The 19600-nt window shown below is 42.0% G+C and overlaps 1 protein-coding gene across 4 annotated transcripts in view; it reads left to right on the top strand.

Moving 5' to 3' along the window:
* Nucleotides 1–5821: 5821 nt before the first annotated feature.
* The window catches only part of CBFA2T2 (CBFA2/RUNX1 partner transcriptional co-repressor 2), a 101294-nt gene continuing 87515 nt past the window's right edge, over nt 5822–19600 (top strand). For 3 of the 4 annotated variants that reach the window (XM_060230999.1, XM_060231000.1, XM_060230998.1), the window contains exon 1: nt 5834–5984. In XM_060230999.1, coding sequence (XP_060086982.1) covers nt 5957–5984 — 28 coding nt within the window. In that variant the 5' untranslated portion in view covers nt 5834–5956. Of the gene's footprint in view, nt 5985–19600 lie in introns of all 4 variants that reach the window. The other variant, XM_060230997.1, reaches the window with a different exon arrangement.

The raw sequence follows: 19600 nt of genomic DNA, 5'->3' as shown, positions 1-19600 counted from the left end.
CTGTTGTTCCTAGCATCTGCTAGGCAGAACGCGCAGAATGTCTATTTACTCTTCAAAAAGCAAATACTCATTTCAGGATGCCGTTTATGTAACAAAGCCCGTATAGCTTTAAGCCATTGCGTTTTTCTAGGTGTCACATGGCATTGCTGTGTATTTAACATTTAACTGTATGTTGTTTTGCTGATGGCAGATGGCAGGCAGTCTGCTAGGCTAGGCATTGAGATAGGTTAGTGCCACTCAGAAAATGAAAAATTGGGAGGCTTGTAAAACACCAGGCTGCAGCCTGCTTCGGAAGAAAACAGATAAACCTGTCTGTCTAAAAATGGGGAGATGGGGGCCTGGACACTGCTGATTGGCGCATTGTAATGTGGGCCATTATCTTTCTGGTGCAGGGATAACTTCCAAGTATAGGCAAAGACTAAAATCATCAGCCTTTGCTAACATGCCAGCCTCTGAAGTGCAGGGCGCATGTTTTGTACTAACTGATCCCAAGTGATATTTGGCCCAGAGGGAGTTTTCTTCCCCCATTAATCCCTTCACTACTTGCTGGAGGTGAAAGATTGTGCAAAGTTCCATTGTACAGAGCACAACAATACTTTCAGAGAGAGCAGTAAAGTTAGTATGCTAGAGAGGTAGGTTGGCTGGTCCCTCTGCATCCTGTTTGCTCTTCTGCTCTTTGTTTACCCAGAATGCTAATTTTGGAGGTTCCTGCTTTTCCGCCTCTTCCTGCTTCTCTTTCTAACTATCATGAGGGCAAGACCTGCTCTTTGCAATCTCTCTCCATCCCTAGCCTAGTTAGCTACAATACTTTCTGTAGCATAGAGTTCCTTTACAATTATAGGCTTGTGTTTCTTTCTTAAAGTAACAAGCCCCATATGGACTTTAATTCCTAAAGCAGCATCCCTCCACAGCATAAACCAGCTCTAACCTAACAGTAACAACATAAATCCTTTTGACTACTTCAAGCCCCTCCTCCCTGATCTTCCATTGGTGCATCTTAGCTCCCTCTTATGTATCCAGTCCAAGGTATCATTCACTTCTAACATCATTCTCCAAAGCTTCCTTCCTTAATTCTGGATTCCTGCCTGCTCTAAAATCCAGCAAAAGCTTTCCATGTCTCCCCATCTTTACTATCCTGATACATCTTTTTTATGTGGAGTTTACAATTCTCCAGCTCTATCAGTCTCAGTTGTCAGAAATGTCTCCTGCTTCCTCAGTTCGCTGCCCTCTTTCCCTTACTCCTCTTTATGTGTGGACTTAGCTCCCAGAATATCCTGATGCTACCTCCCTAATTTCCTTCAAATCCTCCTTCATGATGACCTGCCTTTTCTGGGGATGAATGCTGTTTCCCCATGTTTACCCCTGCTTCCACTTTGTTTCCTTCCCTTCATTGGCTTCTTTATGTCAGATTTCAGATTGTATTCTTGGGACAAAGATCTTTCCCCTTATATTTCGTCAAGTAGTATGCACACTATTGTCCATGTGTATGTTAACTGCCATTAAGTCACTTCTAATTTATGGAAATCTTATGGATTAATGACCTCCAAAATGTCCTAGCATTAATAGCTTTGCTCAGGTCTTGCAAACTTAGAGCTATGGTTTCCTTCATTGGGTCAGTCCTTCTCATGTTGGGTCTTCCTTTTTTCCTGCTGCCTTCAACTTTTCCTAGCATTATTGTATTTTCCAGTGACATGACATCTCATGCCGCCCTGAGCCTGCCTCAGCAGGGAGGGCGGGGTATAAATAAAAAAATTATTATTATTATTATGTGACCAAAGTAGGATAGCCTCAGTTTGGTCATTATAGCTTATGAGGAGAGTTCAGGCTTGATTTGATATAGAACCAATTTCTAAATCACCTAGGGTTGCCAAGTCCAATTCAAGAAATATCTGGGGACTTTGGGGGTGGAGCCAGGAGACTTTGGGGGTGGAGCCAGGAAACATTAGGGGTGGAGCCAAGATCAAGGCTTTGACAAGCATAATTGAACTCCAACGGGACGGCACACCTTTTCAATGCCTTCCTTCCATAGGAAATAATGAAGGATGGGGCACCTTCTTTTGGGGCTCATAGAACTGGACCCCCTGGTCCAATCTTTTTGAAACGTGGGGGGTATTTTGGGGAGAGGCACTAGATGCTATACTGAAAATTTTGTGTCTCTACCCCAAAAAACAGCCCCCCCAGAGCCCCGTGGATCAATTCTCCATGATTTTCTATGGGAATAAATCTCCATAGGGAATAAGAGTTCCCAGCAGACATTTCCCTCCCCTCCCCCCCCCGCTTTCTGATGACCCTGAAGCGGGGCCTCCAAACCGGGGGATCCCCTGCCCCCATCTGGGGATTGGCAACCCTAAAATCACCTTGCACACTGATGATACTGTAGCAATATATATAGAAAACTGGTGTTGCATAGGAGTTAGGCTACAACCACAGAGACCCTGGTTCAAATTCCTGCTATGCTACAAACCATACCAGGTGACCCTGGGCCATTTTCTCTCTTTCACAGGGTGACTGTGAAGATAAAATGGGGTGGAGGAGAACCATGTATACCAATAGAACCTTTTGGGAGGAAAGGATGTTAGATCCAGCATGGTCAAACCTTATTATGTCTGCCTTACCATATCTGCTCCATCTGCAATCTTGGGCTTTTCCAAAGCCATCTCTCCCACTCCACAGCCTTTTCTGGTTTGCTTAATATCCACCTTGATGAAGAATACCAGGGAACTCAAATCCTTGCCCACTATTTTGTGACATGTTAGTTGATCCTTTAAAAAGGACAACTGCTTTTGAACACAGATACTCATTTTTAATGGAAGTTACTCCCAAAGTATTTCCATGAAGCCTTGAAAGCTATCTTTTTACAATGAGAAAAAAAGTGCCAAAGAATCATCAGTCTGGATTCAATGACAGAAGCTATTTATTTGAAATGTTTCTGTACTACTTCCCCCAAAGTCAGTGGTCTTACATTCAGCAACAACAAATTAAAACCACCAAAAATAATGGATTGGATGCTGCCTACCTTTTCACTGAATCTCACCTAATTATCCTCCCTACTATGGCCTTTGCCCCCACATGGCTTTTGTCCAAGCATAGCATTTTGGGTGTTCAAAGGGAATCCAGTTCCTGTTTCACCAGTGAGAAAGCTAGGTAGCTGTAGATCCAATCCAATATAAGAAACATCAAACTCACTAACTACATACAATAAACCATTACTTAAAGTAAACAAAAATAGCCATAAGGAAACTTTTCACTCTCTACAATATTTATTTATAATTTCAATTTATATACAGCCCTTCCCTGGGTTCACAGATGCCAAGTGGGGAAAAAATCTTTCTGCTTCTGTGAAAACTGAAGACCAATGTGACATTCCATGTATCTACACTGCCATTCTGGACATGTAAATTCTCGAGCACATGAATATGGGTCACATGAATGCAAACAGACTGGGGAAAGGCCAAATGTTACTTTCTGACTGTAGCTAATAACAGTGCACATGTTCATGTATTCTGAAAAAAGCTAAAATGTTTCTATTCAGTTTTATTTTTTCCAATCATCTCTCTTCCCCTCCTTCCAGGTAATTCTGAACAGATGCACTCTGACAGCAATAAAAGAAGTGGCAAGGAGGCTCTTCCACTCTCTGTAGCAACCCTCTGAACCTTTTCACCTCTATGCTAAAGGGACATTTGTCTCTCTGAGATCAGCTCCTTTCCTTTTGTCACTTGGCTTCCTTCTTCCTCCCTGGAGAGTAATCATTGCCAAAATTAACCTACTTCCCTTGCATGTTAAGATTATGAGTTATGAACCTTTGCAAACTCCATAATGAACCAGGTGTGCTAACAGTTTCCAAAGCCAAGGAACACTTGGTGAAATACTGTAGCTTATGGATGTGTCACCAGGAGAAGGTTAATTACCATTTTAGCCCAGGGTGATTACTTGGCTCCTTATTGTGATTTAAAACAACAACAACAACACAACATCCTTCCTTTTCCTGTAGTTAGCAGTTCTGCTCTGTGCCTAACAGAGCAGAATCTGAATTTATTAACTTCATTTATACCATGCCTTTCTCTCTAAGGGAACCCAAAGTAGCTCACTCATTCTTCTCTCCTCCATTTTACCCTTACAGCAACCCTGTGAGGTAGGTTAGGCTATGTGTATATGTGACTGGCCCAGGGTCACCCAGCAAGCTCCAATGGCACAGTGGCATTCCCTTATGTGTCCTAATATATGTCCTCCTCTCAGGTAGCTCATCAAAGTTAAAAAGTATTTTGACAAGGAAAATTAGGTTGATCTCAGAAAGCAAGAGACTAAAACAATACCCCAAAGATCACTTTCTGAAAGGAGAAAGGCCCTCTAGGGTTCATGCCTGCCTAAAAGCAAAGTCCTGAATACCCTGGCCACTGTAGGCAGGGGGTAGTTTCCTAATGTTCTGGATGGAAGGATTAGCAGCGCACTCTGCATAGGATGTTTCTGCCTAAGTATTTCTGAGAAAATAAAAGAACTGCTCACTATTTCTTTCCAGCTGCTGATGGTATGAAGTACAGCCAAGTCACAGCTGACTTACTACAACCCCACAGGGTTTTCAAGGCAAGAGACATTCAGAGGTGGTTTGCCATTGCTTGCCTCTGCATCACAACCCTGGACTTCCTTGAGGGCCTCCCATCCAAATCCTAACCAGGACCAACCCTGCTTACCCACAATAATTTCATAAATCAATTTCACAATCTGTTATAAAGTTCAGAAACATAGAGATGCAAATTTCAACATTGTGTATAAGCACAGTATTCTTCCAGCAGAAGAAATCTGCAAGTGGCTTGGAACATGGAAATTGTGGACTGTTATTAATCCCTCCATGAAGAAGATTGAAATGAGCTAATCGGCTAGCAAGTTTTGTTGGAGGTAGGCTGAGATGTCCAACTATTGAATCCAATTTTGGGCACTATGGACATAGAGAGACTATAAAGCATCTTCTGCACAAGCAGTTTGGTGTATTGGATCACCGGAGCTCAACTGCATATAGAAATCCATTGTATTGTGACTATGCCTCTTTGTGATTCTGAACTCTATAACTGAGATTGTGAAATATGAAATTATTGTGGATATAAATTTGATTAGATACATTTAGAAGTAGCATTAGTAATCTTTCACAGTCAGTTTGGTTATTGCAGGCCCTTTTCCTGTGTATCTCTTTTGACTTCATCCAGTTTTAAAGTAGGCAGACATTGTGTTGTCCTACAAGGCAAGTACAATTTTTAAAAGAGAATGGTGAATACAATGTTTATGTTGCTTTCAACAAATGTAATAAAACCCTTTGTGGCTTTGGGACCTTTTTTTTTTTTTTTAACCAAGGGGAATTTTAGCCCCACAGCAAGTTATCCAAAAGCCCTAGTTAATGTCCTTTACGCATACTTCTGGTTTAGGAGGATTCTACAAGGATGTACTTTTTCTCTCGGGGCTCCCATCCATCAATTTTGGGACCACAGGGATTACATCCCGCCCCTCCCCGATAAGAACAAGAAGCAGACTGCGCGGTGTGGGGGAGAAAAGGAAGAGGAAAGAAAGCAAAAGGAACAGCAGGCAAAGACTGTCACTTCTGTGCATTTACTTCGGCATAAGCTCTGCTGAAGAGCCCCGCGGGATTCACTCCCCAATAAAAGCCAGCGGCAGAAGGAAGCCCCAATCCCAGGCGGAGCGGCAAACTTTCCAGGCGAACCGCCCGCCGCCGGAAACGAGCGCCAAAAGCGCCTCAGGCGAGGAGAAGAAAGATGCACCGGGGGCGGGCGGCTGAGGACAGCGATGACGTGACATCACCGCCAAGGGGCGGGGCCGAGGGCGGAGGGGCGGGGCCGAGGCAGGGGCCTAGCGCGGCGTTGGCGGCACTTTCCGCCTGCCCGGCTGCCGTCTTGTCGCTCTCGTCGTCTCCGGTGCGGAACAAAGGAAAGGAGTCAGTCCCAGCGCGGCGATGGTGGGCATTCCGGGAGCCTCCCAGTGTAAGAAGCTGCCAACCCCGTTTGAGACCCTCCCCGAGGGGCCGCCTCGCTCCTCGCCGCATCCCCCCGCGCCCTCGTCCCCGTCCTTCCCCAGCCTTTTTCGGTGCATGCCCGCCCCCTCGGAAGTTTACTCAGTTGGCGAGCCTTCGGTTCAGGCGGATATGCCAACGGATCCCGATGCGGTCTGGTCCTGCAGCCGTCACGATTCTCTCTCTCTGCCCTCGTCCTCCCCTTCACTGTCACCGATTCCTTCTCGCCCATCTGCTTCCCGGGCCTTCTTCGTTGCTGCTTGGCACAGGGCGCTTGTGTCCAGGTCCCGCCGGCGGACTTTAGTCCTCTGTCCCGAATCTTTCCTCTGCTTCCGCCCTCCTCTCCCTTCTGGGTCTGCCTGCGGTCCCTTTACCGGAGCCTCTCTTTCCCCTGTGCTTCATATACGCCTCTGCTTCAAGTCTGCGGTTCCCTCTCCTCCCCCTTCTTGCTACATCTGTCATCTTCTGCAAGCATCTCCCTCTACTCCTTACAGATTATCCCCACTGACTGCCCTTCTCCTACCCCCCTGTATCCGCATTATACATTTATTTCTTTTTCGTTTGATGCCTTGACCTTCCGTGTAGGATTCAGAAGCAGTGCCTTCCCTTTCTTTCTATTCCTCTATGTATATTTTGGGTAATTTGTATATGTGGATGAGAGGAATAGGAGTTTAGGAAGGTTCTCTTTGGAACAGTGAGATTTTTTATTTGAAAGTACCAGTGTTTTATGCATGGTGCTAGAGACATCTGCTCCTCTTCTTTACTTGGACCATTTAAGAGTGCTTAAAGTTGTGCCTTAGTAATACACCCTTCCCTTGCAAAATAAAGTAATGTAAATATATGTGTCCTATGCTTACGTGAATTAACTTTGTAACTAAGGCATGAAATGGGCCAGCCACTGGAGGTGTCCTCAGTAGAGGAAGGAGGATTCTGAGTCCAGTTTTAGGAAACTTAGTTGTGCACTGTGATCATAAGAATTTGACATTATGGATTATCTGGAAAGGATGGATAGGGATGGTGGCATGGTATAGTCCAATCTCATTAGATCTCAAAAGCTAAGCAGGGTTGGTACTTGGTTGGGAGACCATCTGCAGAGGGAGACCATGGCAAACCACTTCTGCTTCTCGCTTCCCTTAAAAGCCCCTTGCTGGGGTCTCACCATAATTCATTTGCCACTTGCGATTTTCTTTTGTATAGTCATGCTCTAATACAAATTCCAAGAACAACCATATTTGGAATTCAGTTGTGGTTGCTGCATCTCAAGAGTAATATTGAAGGTCTGGAAAGAGTGCAACCAAAATGATCACAAAGTTAGAGCATCTGCCATATTATGCCAAGCTAAATTATCTGGGACTTTTACAGATTTTTTAAAAAAAGATTACTGAGAGGTGACATGGTAGAGATATATAAATTCTACTTGGTATAGAAAAAGTGGAGAAGAATTTTGTTTTCCTTTTGCATAATATTTGAACTCCTGAATAGCCTGTAGAATTGATTGGCGATTGATTCAAGACTAAGAAAAGGAAGTTGTACTTCACTCAACTTGTGTAATTCACCCAGGAGAAGAGATATGGTGATGACCATGAGCTTAGGTGGTTTTTGAAGAGAGTTGGGCAGACTTATAGAGGGGAGGTATATCATTGGATGTGAGCCAGCCACCACAGACAAATTGGACCTCTGGGTTCTGATGGCAGATGTTGGGAAACAGCAGGTATGGACTTTGTTGACTTCCCCCTTGGCATCTGACTGGCCTCAGTTGGAAGCAGGATAGTGCAGTAGATGTACCTTTGGTCTCATTCAGTTTGTCTCCTCTTGTCTTCTTACATATGTTTGTTCAGAAGTCAATCCTTCACTAAAGGCTCCATATTAAGTTTATTTAGGATTTCTGCCTTAAACAATCAATGGCACCTTGGCCAGCATTCTTGGATTTTAATAACTGCTGTTTCTCTGCTTAAAAAATGGAACTGCTTAAAAAATGGAATGTTTTTAATATCCATCTGTTCACACTTCTCTTGAGGAGAAAATTGGAAGCCGATCATGGGAAAATGCAAGTAGTGAATTATCAGTTGAACAGGGTGTGCATAAGTAAAGTAGTTAACCAGAGTTATCATGCTTGTATAATTGGCTAAGACAAGCATTATGTAAAAGTTGTTGCAAATGCAGCCATTGTGTGTAGACATGGTATGTATTTTGCGGGAGGGAAAGAATATTCTGTGCTGTACTCCATGCTTCACCATGGGCAGTGAAATAGCTTTGAAATAATCATAAGAAAAAGCAGATGGCTACAGACATCACATGTGACCCACATCTACAAAGAAATATGGTTTGCATACTACATAGCTGCACTGTGGACCTCATGGTCATATTGTTTAACCAGGGCTTTGATTTCACAAATGCTTACCTTCAGAGGGACTGATTTTTAGCGTAGTTTCAGAGAATTACCATGCTGGTCTGCAGTAGAGCAGCTGGGTTCAAGTCCAGTAGTACCTTAGAGACCAACAGGATTTTCAGGATATGAACTTTCAAGAGTCAAAGCTCCCTTTGTCAGATACAGGAATGATAATCCATATCCTAGTGAAAATTTTTAGTGGTTTTTGTTAATTTACCTTCTTTGGGGGAGGGGGAGCCTAACTGAGCATCCTCAGAAAGGATCGAGTTGCGGTGGTGTTTTATTTATTTACATACAGTAAACAATGCCATTTATGTTCAGGAGGACTATAGAATTACCATGATTTGCCTGTGGAGTAGAAGAGGATGTGTATTTTACTTAATTTTATTCTGCTTTCTGCCTTTAGACTGGTTTGCAAGGTACAGGGACATTTTTGTGTCCTGGCAGTAGTCTTTTCAATCTTATACAAGTTTCCTAATTGCTGCTTGGCTTAGCAAAACTCTTGTGATCCAAACCCATTGACTACTGTGCTGAGGACAGCTCATCGCTCCATAGGCACCAGTAGGCAGGTCCCTTTCTGCGGTTAGATTATTAGCTTGCCCTTGCAATCTTTTCATTGTACCACGAGGCGTTGCACTCTTTAGAGAGAGTGGATCTCCTTTTTGCTCTTAAACTATGATTTTCTCCAGCTGTGAAGCGTACTTAGGGGGTCAAGCCACTCCTTAGCTTTGACATTGTACTTTTGGTCCATCCATGGGCTTGGATGTTGGTATTATGCATTCATTACGTTTGGGCCTTTGCTCCAGTCTGTTGTCTTTTACTGTGTGGTCTGTTGCACACATGTTCATTCTTCATTGTTGCAAGTCCCAATGCCTGCAGCTTTACTTTCTGCAACTTATTTTCACTTCAGAGCCACATCTGTTTCTTACTACCTTCTTTTAAAAAATCCAGCCCAACATCAACCAATGCCTTGTCGGTTCTGTTGTGGCTTGTTTCACTGTAGTGTTTTTCTGGTTATCCAGCACTGTGATCCGTAAATAAAAGTGGGTGCATGTTTTCTGTCTGTTTTATGTAGGATGAACATATGTGTAAGGGGCTATAAAGAACAGTGGTGAAAGGCAAAACATCAAAGGGTGGGAGACCAACATGAGATGGATGAGTATTATCTTCAGCAAATTTGCTGTTCAGAGTTGGGGGCATCCCTCTTACCATGTTGTTGAGTCACTTTACTTTGATGCTCATCTCTTTTGATTGTGTATGGTGTGGAGAACGTGGACAGAATTTTTTCTCCCCATACCATAGTACTAGAACTTGGGGCAGAGGCACTCAATGATGTTAAGGGGCAATAGAATCAGGATGTACAAAAGGAAGTACTTCATTACTTAACAAGTAATTAAATTGTGGAATTCACTGCCTGTGGATGTAGTGATAGCCATTGGTACACATAGCTTTAAAAGTGGGTTAGATTCATGAAGGAGAGGATAATCTTTTACTGTGTGGTCTGTTGCACACATGTTCATTCTTCATTGTTGCAAGTCAATCTTCCTAGATTCATGAAGGAGAGGATAATCAAAGTCTATTAGCTGCAGGACCAGATCTATATGGTTTTTTTTGGGGGGGGGGAATTAAAAAATGACACCCCCCTATGGGCCCATTCTCTTATGGGCCCATAGAATAGAATGGGCTCCATACCCAATTTGGCCCCTCCTGTTGGTGCCTGGGGCAATCACCCCCCTCTGTCCCCCCTAGATCTAAGCCTGATTAGCTGTGGTGACTGAAGTGAACCTCCATATGAACAGACAGGATACCTCTGAAGACCACTGCTAAGAGGTAGCATCAAGGAAGGCCTCTGTTTCCTGTTTGTTGGTTCTTCAGAGCAACTGCTTTATGAAACAGGTTCCTGGACTAAATGGCCCATCGGTCTGATCTAGCAGGGTTCTAATGTAACATCTAACTTTTTTACAATTCAGTTGCATTTTTTCATCTTCGTACTCCTCTGGAATGGCTGAATTGTTTTTTATTAATAAAACCATGCTCTCCTTGAGATAGTAGGTGGGCATCTGTGCACCATTTCTGTGTACTGGAGTTCTGACTTCCTGTAATGTGCTGACCTCTGTGGGAGACACAACAGGGAACTTTGACTGTGGGCTTGAGGCAGTCCTTTCTGTTTCCTAGCTGTTGGCTCACAAGTACATTCTGATAACCACAAAAGTGTCTTTTGTCCCACTTTTACTTTTCATAAGAAACAGAGATGGCCTAATGACAGATGACATAAATAAGGTAGAATGTAGATCAGCTGATTCTTGCCTAACTCTCTTGACCTGTGGCGAGCCAGCCAGCTTTTTAATAGGAGTTTTTGCTAACTCTGTTTGGCAAAGAGCAAGCATTACATCTGCCCCTCACCTTTCTCTTCTTTTCTTTTCTCCATTATGAATTGGGTGATAGATGGAAAAAACAGTGGCTCATGCTAGACTTTAGTGCATAGGGCATACATTTATGGCATCAGTATCATTCTCTTCCTTTGGGGAATTCAAAGCAATATATTAGTACTGAACAACGGGATGATGTAGATTAGACTGAGAGATGATAAGGCACTCAAAGCCACCCAGTGAGCTTAATAGCTGAGCTGAGTAACTGAAAATGCATTGGGTGGCATTCCTATATCCCACCTCACCATTTTGAAATTGCACCACACTGATTTGTTCATGGGCCTTATTCTGGTAATTTATATACTTTATTTATGACCATACCTGCCAAAACATTGTCCTCACTAAATGTTATGATTGAAGAAAGTTTGAAAGTACTCAAGGATCACTCCCCTAGAGGATTCTGTTGTTGTTTTTTTTTTTTAAAAATCTAAATATTCATGGCAGTGAATACTGGCACCTGAAAAGATATTGCCCCAGGCGGCTCCAAATGTGCACAAGAAACTTTCTGCCCTTTTGAAAAGGATCCGATGGGGAGTGAATGGAAATTTGAAAAGTGCCTCTCTTTGTAATGGTTGTGCTCTGGCTGAATAAGAAATTTGTCCTTTAGATCCATCAAAATTGTTAGGATCTAACTGTGTTCTTTGTTGAGGGAAATTGGCAGAGGATTTTTCTGCTTAGCTCAAGTGCATGAACTTGAAAAAGAGTTTCACATTCTTTATAGTGGCATGCTGTGTTAGGGGATTACTTGACCTTCTTTTGAGATGGTGATTGCCTGCAAGGTTGGGAAGCTGTCATGCTAATTTCCAGACTCATGTATGCAAATACTATACTGGGTGATCCAGGACTACCACCATTCTGAGAGCATGAAGATTCATGAACAGCAATGCCATTCAGGAGTTCCCAAGTGGTCTGTGTGTTCCTAGAAAAGAAGTATTTCTAAAGCCGACCTGGACATATTAGCCCCTTTGTGTTTCTCTGAAATCACTCTATGAGATGGTTTGCTGAATCATACCAAGGGTGACCCATTGTAGTATTCTGTTTCTAACAGCAGTCTGCAAGATGACTTTGGATGCTATGAGGAGACTATGAAGGTTATAGAACCTTCTTGTTGGATCCCCAGCAACTGGTACTTGGACGTTTCTTCTGGTGATTATTGTTAGCAACTGTTGCTTTATCTGATCTCCATAAATTTGGCCAACTAATACTTTTTTTTTAAAAAAAGTCACTTAAACTAGGGGCCATCCTTGCATAGCGAATAAATTATTCCATTTAACCCTTTTCATCTGTTAGTTAAGGTTTCTGTTGTCATTATGTGTTCAAGCCATACTCCAAAATAATGAAGATTCGCAATTCCTTATTATAGTGGAAGGCTTGGTTCTTGGAAACTGCTGAGATATTGTCAAAAGTGCCAGAACGAATGTGGTTTGTTTTTGGGTTTTTTGCCATCAAATTGCAGCCAAATTACGGTGACCCCTTTGGGGGTTTTCAAGGCAAGAAACGTTCAGAGGTGATTTGCCATTGCCTGCCTCTGTGTAGCAACCCTGAGACTCCTTGGCAGTCTCCTATAATTAGGGCTGACCCTGCTTAGTTTCTGCGATGTGATGAAATCAGACTAGCCTGGGTGATCCAGGGAACATTGCTTATTGCTTCTGAATTAATATGTCTGTTTTCTTGTATTCTGAATGCTGGGGTAGTTATTAAGTTGGAACAGCATGTATACACTGGGCTGGGGTAGTAATTGTTATCCTATGGATTCTTTGAAAGCTGAAAATCAGGCAGAAGTATGAGGAAGTGCATTAATATTGCCATGAGCACATTGTAGGTATTATGGGCATGTGAGGGAGTTTCCGTGCAAACATCCTGTTAGTTCGATCTAGGTGGGCAGCCATGTTTTCACTATTTTGCATACTAATTCACTGCCCACTCTCTCTATATGTAACACTGCTAATTCCATCCCATACTATTGTTTGACAAAGTGTGCTTTTAGCACACAAAAGCTTGCATTCTCAATAAAACTTTGTTGGTCTTAAAGGTGCTACTGAACTCCAGCTTTATCCTGTTAATTCTGCGCAGCAATGGTTAATATATGGATTTGTGTATTGGAAGTAGATTGCAGGCTGAGCAGTAGCACAGTGATCCAACGTTGTGATGCCTTTGAGAAACCAAAAAATATTGGTATCAGCTGATAAGAGTGCGGAATTGTGATCATTGGTTGACTTGTACATTGTGAATGCTGAAGAAGGCATCCCAAGACCTTTGTGAAATGATTAAACAATTTTGCAGTGGGTACTACTCAAGACTTATGCTGACACTGACATGGAAACGGATGGCATACCTCTATGTCCAGTGATGGGAACAGTTGCCGAGTGAAGTCATATTGCAGTATACCAGTAAAAACAAGCTGTTAGTTCTTTAACTAGCGGATGCTCAAAGTACTATATAGTTTGTTAAATTATTAAATCAAATTGAAGAGAAGTAAGCTTTTATGAGAGGCTCAAATTACAATTATGTGAGTTTGACCACTAATACTGAATGTCCTGTTTTTGTTAGTGGGCTTAGAAAGTCAAGCATAAATAGTGTCCTGTAAAATGCTTGTTTGCTACTGTTTACCAAGCTTTTTAAACCTGAGACCATCTGATTGTTCTGTCTGAGACTCACTCCTCCAACTCTGCTGGAAGAGAGAATGTATGGCAGTATAAAATATGGTAGTATTTTCGCCATTGCATGCAAGAATCTGTGAACTGAGACAAAAAAATGGGATTGGTATGATAATCAAATTACCACCTCTTATATGAATGGTCAAATATTCCCTGAATGTCATTGTATAGATCAGGGGTGGCCACACTTGCTTAAGGTAAGCGGCACATAGAATGAACGTCAGATGTTTTGAAAGCTGCAACACAAGAAATGAACATCAGATGTTTGAGAGCTACAGGGAAGGGAAGGAGGCAAATAGATGGGGAAGGGAGGGAGAGGTAGAAAGAAAGCAACTCTAACTTTAAATGCATTCTCCAAGCTGCCAGTTGGCTTGGCTTGGAGAAGGAATTTAAAGAGACAAATGCCTTTTCCAGGCTGGCCAACAGGGCAGTGGGAGCTTTGAGAGCCACACAATATGTGTAAAAGAGCCTCATGTGGCTCCTGAGCCACAGTTTGGCCACCCCTGGTATAGATTGTAGCTTTTTTAAAACATTGTCATTTGTTAACAAGTAGGATTTCCGCTGGCCCCCTCTTCTGCAACAATTATGTGAACATAGTGGGGGTAGTAGCATAGCGGTGTCTCCTGTCCACCATCTGCTATTGTTGCAGGCATCTCCAAACAGGTTGGTAAAGTTAATGTCTATGATCAACCATGACTCTGCCTTGCTTGCTTCAGAAACTGCAAACTGTCTTCTTCATATGATCCAGCTGTCTGCACTGAAAAGCTCTTGTGAGGGATCTGATTGCTTAACATAAGTACCTTTTGAAAGGTAAGAGAGCCTGTGTGGTGTTATGGTTACAGTGTCAGACTAGGTTCTGGGAGACAGACCCAAGTTTGAATCCTATCTCTGCCCTGAATCTTGGGCCTGTTCACATGCTCTCAGCCTAACCTACCTCTGAAGGTAGTTATAAGGATAAAATGGAGAGTAGAATGATGAGTCCTCATTTGGAAGAAAGATAAAATATAAATGAAGTAAATATAAATTAACCTTTATTTGTTAATAGTTTCTATTTTGTTGAATTATTTCTCTTTTAATATGTATAGTTGTAAGCAGATCCACATGTTTCATGGTAAAGTCAGAGAAGAACTGTTCAATTACTTATGTTTATAGAAACCATAGCTAATGTTGGAACAAATTATTAGAGCTTTTAAGAGTTAACTTTCATTGTTTTATAGTAACAATTATTAAATTGTTTTATTTAAAACATTATATCGCTCCTTACCTTCTCAGACACAACTAATCTAATTGTTTAAAGTACCAAACCTACTGATTAAATTGTCCTAAGTAAAATTAAGGGTTTACTTGACCCATTATTTCTCATTTTGACCAGTCAAATGAGAATAGATTTTATTGATCAAATGCCAAGCCCTCACTTACCGTATATTCAACTTTTGATCTTGTGCTACCCCAGCAACAGGACCATACTGCCCCCCATGTGGACTGGAAGGAAAGAAATAGAATAGCTTCTTGCTATTGTTGGTGCTTGCATAATTCCCATTTGGGGGAGGGAGTTGAGAAGAAAGAAGCAAGCCCGCTTGCTCTTGTACCAATGGATTACACACACACACCCATCTTCCAGGGCATCCTGATCCACAGTTTGTGTGCCTAATTTGTATGCTTTGTACACCGTAACCTTGCTATTGAATTTAGCACTTAGCTTTGGAATAGCAACCTTTTCCTGTGTTTGCGTTTAATTTAGAAAATGTTAATCCTGCTTTTCTGTTGTTAAAATAGCTTAATACACAGCCCAGAACAAGATACAAACAGATACAACTACAAAATGAACACTTAACAATATGACAATATTTGAGGAGCACATAGCTGTAAAATTGCTTTCAAAATTGTTCTTCAAGATAGGGGAATATATTATATAGTGCTCCAGCTGCAGACGTGTTTAGGGGGTTCTTTGTGTGTTGTGTTTGAGGTAAAGATTATTTCCTGAGTAACCTAGAGAGAAAGAAAAGCCCTTTGTGTGGAAATTTGTTCAGGGAAATTTATGAAAAATTGCTGGCACCGAGTACGTTATATTATGGCTTTCTTTGTATTGATCATCAGAGACCATACTAGAGACAACTTAGTTTTGATATACACGTGTATGTAATGCTCTAAATTGGGAGCCACTTGGGATCTGTTCATTGCAGAAATACAGTCTGTTTTAGGTACATAGTGTGATATGTAATGAATTTGATAGCTTAAGTTCCAAATTACAATAAGATGGTTAAACTTTGGTTCAGAATTCTAAGAATTCTAATTTGGATTCTGGCTTAATCAGAAGTACTTCCTTTGCTGATTATTAACACCTGCAGAGCAGTTTTTGTTTCCCAGAGATTTGACCTTGGGAGCTGGTTTTGTCCTCCTTAGTTTTTCTCTTCACAGATGAAACATAAATTAATTGTTTGATTCTGACTGGCTGTTGAGTTGCCAAGCAAGGCACTGTCTGTTAGAAAAGATGGTCTCTCAACACCCATAGATTATTCATCTTTTTATCCCTTCAACTTGGCATGCCTCTGGACTTAAGTTTGAAGCACATGTTATGGCTGAAGAAAATAGCTTGCCTGTGGTGATTTATTAGGGGTGACAACTTCCAGGAAGGGTCTGGAGTTTTCCAGGAATTATGGCTGCTTTCCAGACTAGAGATCAGTTTCTCTGGAGAAAATGGCTGCTTTGGAGGATGGACTATGGGATTATACTCTGCTGAGGTCCCTCCCTTCCCCAAACTCCACCCTCCCCATGCTCCACCCCAGAATCTCAAGGAATTTTCCATCCTGGAGTTGGCAACCCTATGATTGATTCCCTTTCTGCTAGAACTGTTTTCAGATATTTACGATGCAGCATATTCCTTCATATTGTCTCTATACCCTCTATTTGGTGTAGTGGTTAAGTGTGCGGTCTCTTATCTGGGAGAACCGGGTTTGATTCCCCACTCCTCCACTTGCACCTGCTGGCATGGCCTTGGGTCAGCCATAGCTCTGGCAGAGGTTGTCCTTGAAAGGGCAGCTGCTGTGAGAGCCCTCTCCAGCCCCACCCACCTCACAGGGTGTTTGTTGTGGGGGAGGAAGGTAAAGGAGATTGTGAGCCGCTCTGAGACTCTTCGGAGTGGAGGGCGGGATATAAATCCAATATCATCATCATCTTCTTCTTCTTCTTCTTCTTCTTCTTCTTCTTCTTCTTCTTCTTCTTCTTCTTCTTCTTCTTCTTCTTTTCAATGCCTGCTGAAAAAATGAAATCAGGGATTGGAGATTTATAAAGTGTTTATGTGTGTGTGTGTGGTGGGAAGAGAAACATATTTGTGGATTCTTGAAAACTTTACTGAAGGCCAAATGAAACATCCCTTACCTATTTATTAATAAGTGTGTGCCCCCTGCATCCCCTTCCCTCACTGTTTCCCAGTTCTAAATTGCCCCTCCCCCAGCTCCTGGCCACTCCCTCCTCCCTATAGTTTTCCAGATGTTTGCAAAAAAATACAGTGCTACCAGGCATGGACTTCGATGGGCTAATAGTTTCTGTTTTGAATCAACTCCTGCATAGATGGATGAACTTACCTTTCTGGACCAGAGCCTACTGGGGAACAGTGGTGAGACTTCTCTGCTCAAGCCTTGATCCTGAACACCCTTGTATTGCTTGAAGTTAATTGTGTCAGTGTCAGTTGCATTAGATGCATGAAGATTTTTAGCCTTGGGGCCATTAGTTTCAAGCCTCAATGTACTCAAAAAGGTAAAACTGCTTAGGATGGCCCTGAAAATCTTCTGTTTCATCTCCTGCAGAAAACATACTCAGTGAGTGGCCAGTTATCAGGTTGGATTTAGTGACTTAATGTTTGTTAAAGTCGATATGTGAGACCAGTTGATATGCAAGACCATGTTTAGATATTCATTTCTAATGTGTTGTAAGCTGCTTTGTGGATTCTGTTATGGACAAGGCAAAATAAAAAAATTTAATACTTTTTATTGGGACCAACCCAGTGACATATAAACAGTGTGCAGGCTTTTAAGTTCACCAGAACACTTCCTCAGGCTACCTGTTGCAATAAAAGTATAAAAAGGGGGTTGGTGGGAGAAATGCCTTGGGCATAGCACATTTTCCAAGCAGCTAAACTAAATACCTTTTATAGAAAGGCTTTATGTACCAACCTGAGGAAAGAAGATGCCCTGTATACTTGGTATATTGGGAAAGAATGGAAGATACAGTTTGGTTTGTTGATAATCTAGCTTGTAGTTTGATGTAGCAACTCAAATCAAACAACTCCATAGGTTATCAGTGTCTCTCTTGGAGGTTCTCCCCAACAAATCACTTTGAGCAAATGTGTTTTCTCTCTATACTCACAGTGTGCAGGGACCATAAGTCTCTTCATTGCATGTTGCAAAAGCAGTCAAATCTAAATATCCCCAACATCCAGAGAAGCTTATCTGTGTAGATGCCACTTCTGCACAAAAATAATAAAAACTGTTCTCTAATTTGCCAGTAGTTGTTGGGTTTTTTGGGGTGGTGGTGGTGGAGTGGAGGGTCTTTGCATAAATGTGAGTTCAGTGAATGTCTTAATCAGGAATGGAGGATATTGTAGGAGTTTTAAGAGTATCTCACTGGATGTCAGATTTGAAATCTATCATTTTAAAAAGATTTTTTGCTGACTCTTTAAGAAACTAATGTGTTTTGATGTACCCTTCTATATCATTCCTGTAATACTGTGTAGAGGAATCCTGCTGGCAATCCAAACATTAAACAGTCTTCGAGAAAACCAGTCTTGGGTGCCCTTTTGCTGCTTCCATATTTCCTTTCTATTCAAGGTCTCTTAGCAGTGTGCCCACTCCTTAATAGCCCTGCTGATCTCTTGGAATTGATGCATCTCAACAGGAGCCATTGTTTCTGTTGGTCAAGACTTGAGTGAACACATCGGTCATTAACATGTGTAAAGTATTGATATGGCAGTGGAGTCCCTTCTCCCAGACCTGGGGTGTGATTAGCAGGTCATCTTTATTACTTCAGCTTCTCCCCACTGGCCAATAAATGGGTCCATTTGCAATTGCCTTTTTTCATTCATTCCTTCTCCCAATTGCTGTGGTATCTTTCAGTAAACTGGAAGAAGGTTTTAAGCAGGAATGCAAATGTCTGTGCAACTGCTTCTGCTGGGGGGGGGGGGTATTTATTATCATTTGTTTATTTACAGTAGAAAAGAACAAGAGTCCAGTAGCACCTTTAAGACTAACAAACTTAGCAGCGGGGTATGCGTTTTCATGACTCACTGCTCACTTCTTCAGATATTTGGAAAAAATGAGCAGTGATTCAGGAAAGATCATACCCTCTCACAATTTTTTTTTTGGGGGGGGGTGTATTTTGTATATATATTATATATGTGGTGTTTTTGCACCTGGAAGTCATGTCAACCTCTGATGACTGACCCCTACTGGAGGCCTGGAAGATATTTGGGGAGGTGGCTGAATAGAACTGGCGCCCGCCTCCTGACTGGGTATTTCAAGGAAGTTTCCGATCCAAGTACTAACCACAGTCAACCCTGCTTTGCTTCTGAGATCTGATGAGATCGGGCTTGCCTGGGCTATTCAGGTCAGGACCTTGTCACAAATTTTGTTAGTCTTTAAGGTGCTACTGGACCCTTGCTCTTTTCTACTGCTACAGATAGACTAACACAGCTACCCATTTTGTTTATTCACATTATTTATAGTTCACCTTTCTCACGAATGCTCAAGGTGGATTACATAAGCTGCCCTGAGCCTGCCTCGGCAGGGAGGGTGGGGTATAAATTTAGGAAACTAAACTAAACATCCAACAGGATGAGACATCCAGTAAACGGAGTTTGGATCTTAGAAATCTTAAATGAAGCTGGAAAAGTGCTGAAATGAAGCACAAGCATTTAAACAGTTTATTGTTGTAGGATCCTGTTATGTACTGCTTAATGTGTCACATTAATACTTACGCTATGCTTCTCTTATGGTGATTCCAGATTTCTAAAATCCTAATGCTTTGGTTATTGAATGTCCCACTTGGTTGATTGTACTGACTCTCTCTGTGTAACCCATCAAGTCCCTGTGAGAAAGGTGGACTATAAATAAGGTAA

The sequence above is a fragment of the Heteronotia binoei genome, chromosome 2 (assembly GCF_032191835.1).
Source record: "Heteronotia binoei isolate CCM8104 ecotype False Entrance Well chromosome 2, APGP_CSIRO_Hbin_v1, whole genome shotgun sequence".
In the NCBI taxonomy this organism is placed as follows: domain Eukaryota; kingdom Metazoa; phylum Chordata; class Lepidosauria; order Squamata; family Gekkonidae; genus Heteronotia; species Heteronotia binoei.
The sequence above is the reverse complement of the archived record's forward strand: the minus strand, read 5'-3'. Positions and strand labels throughout refer to the sequence as shown.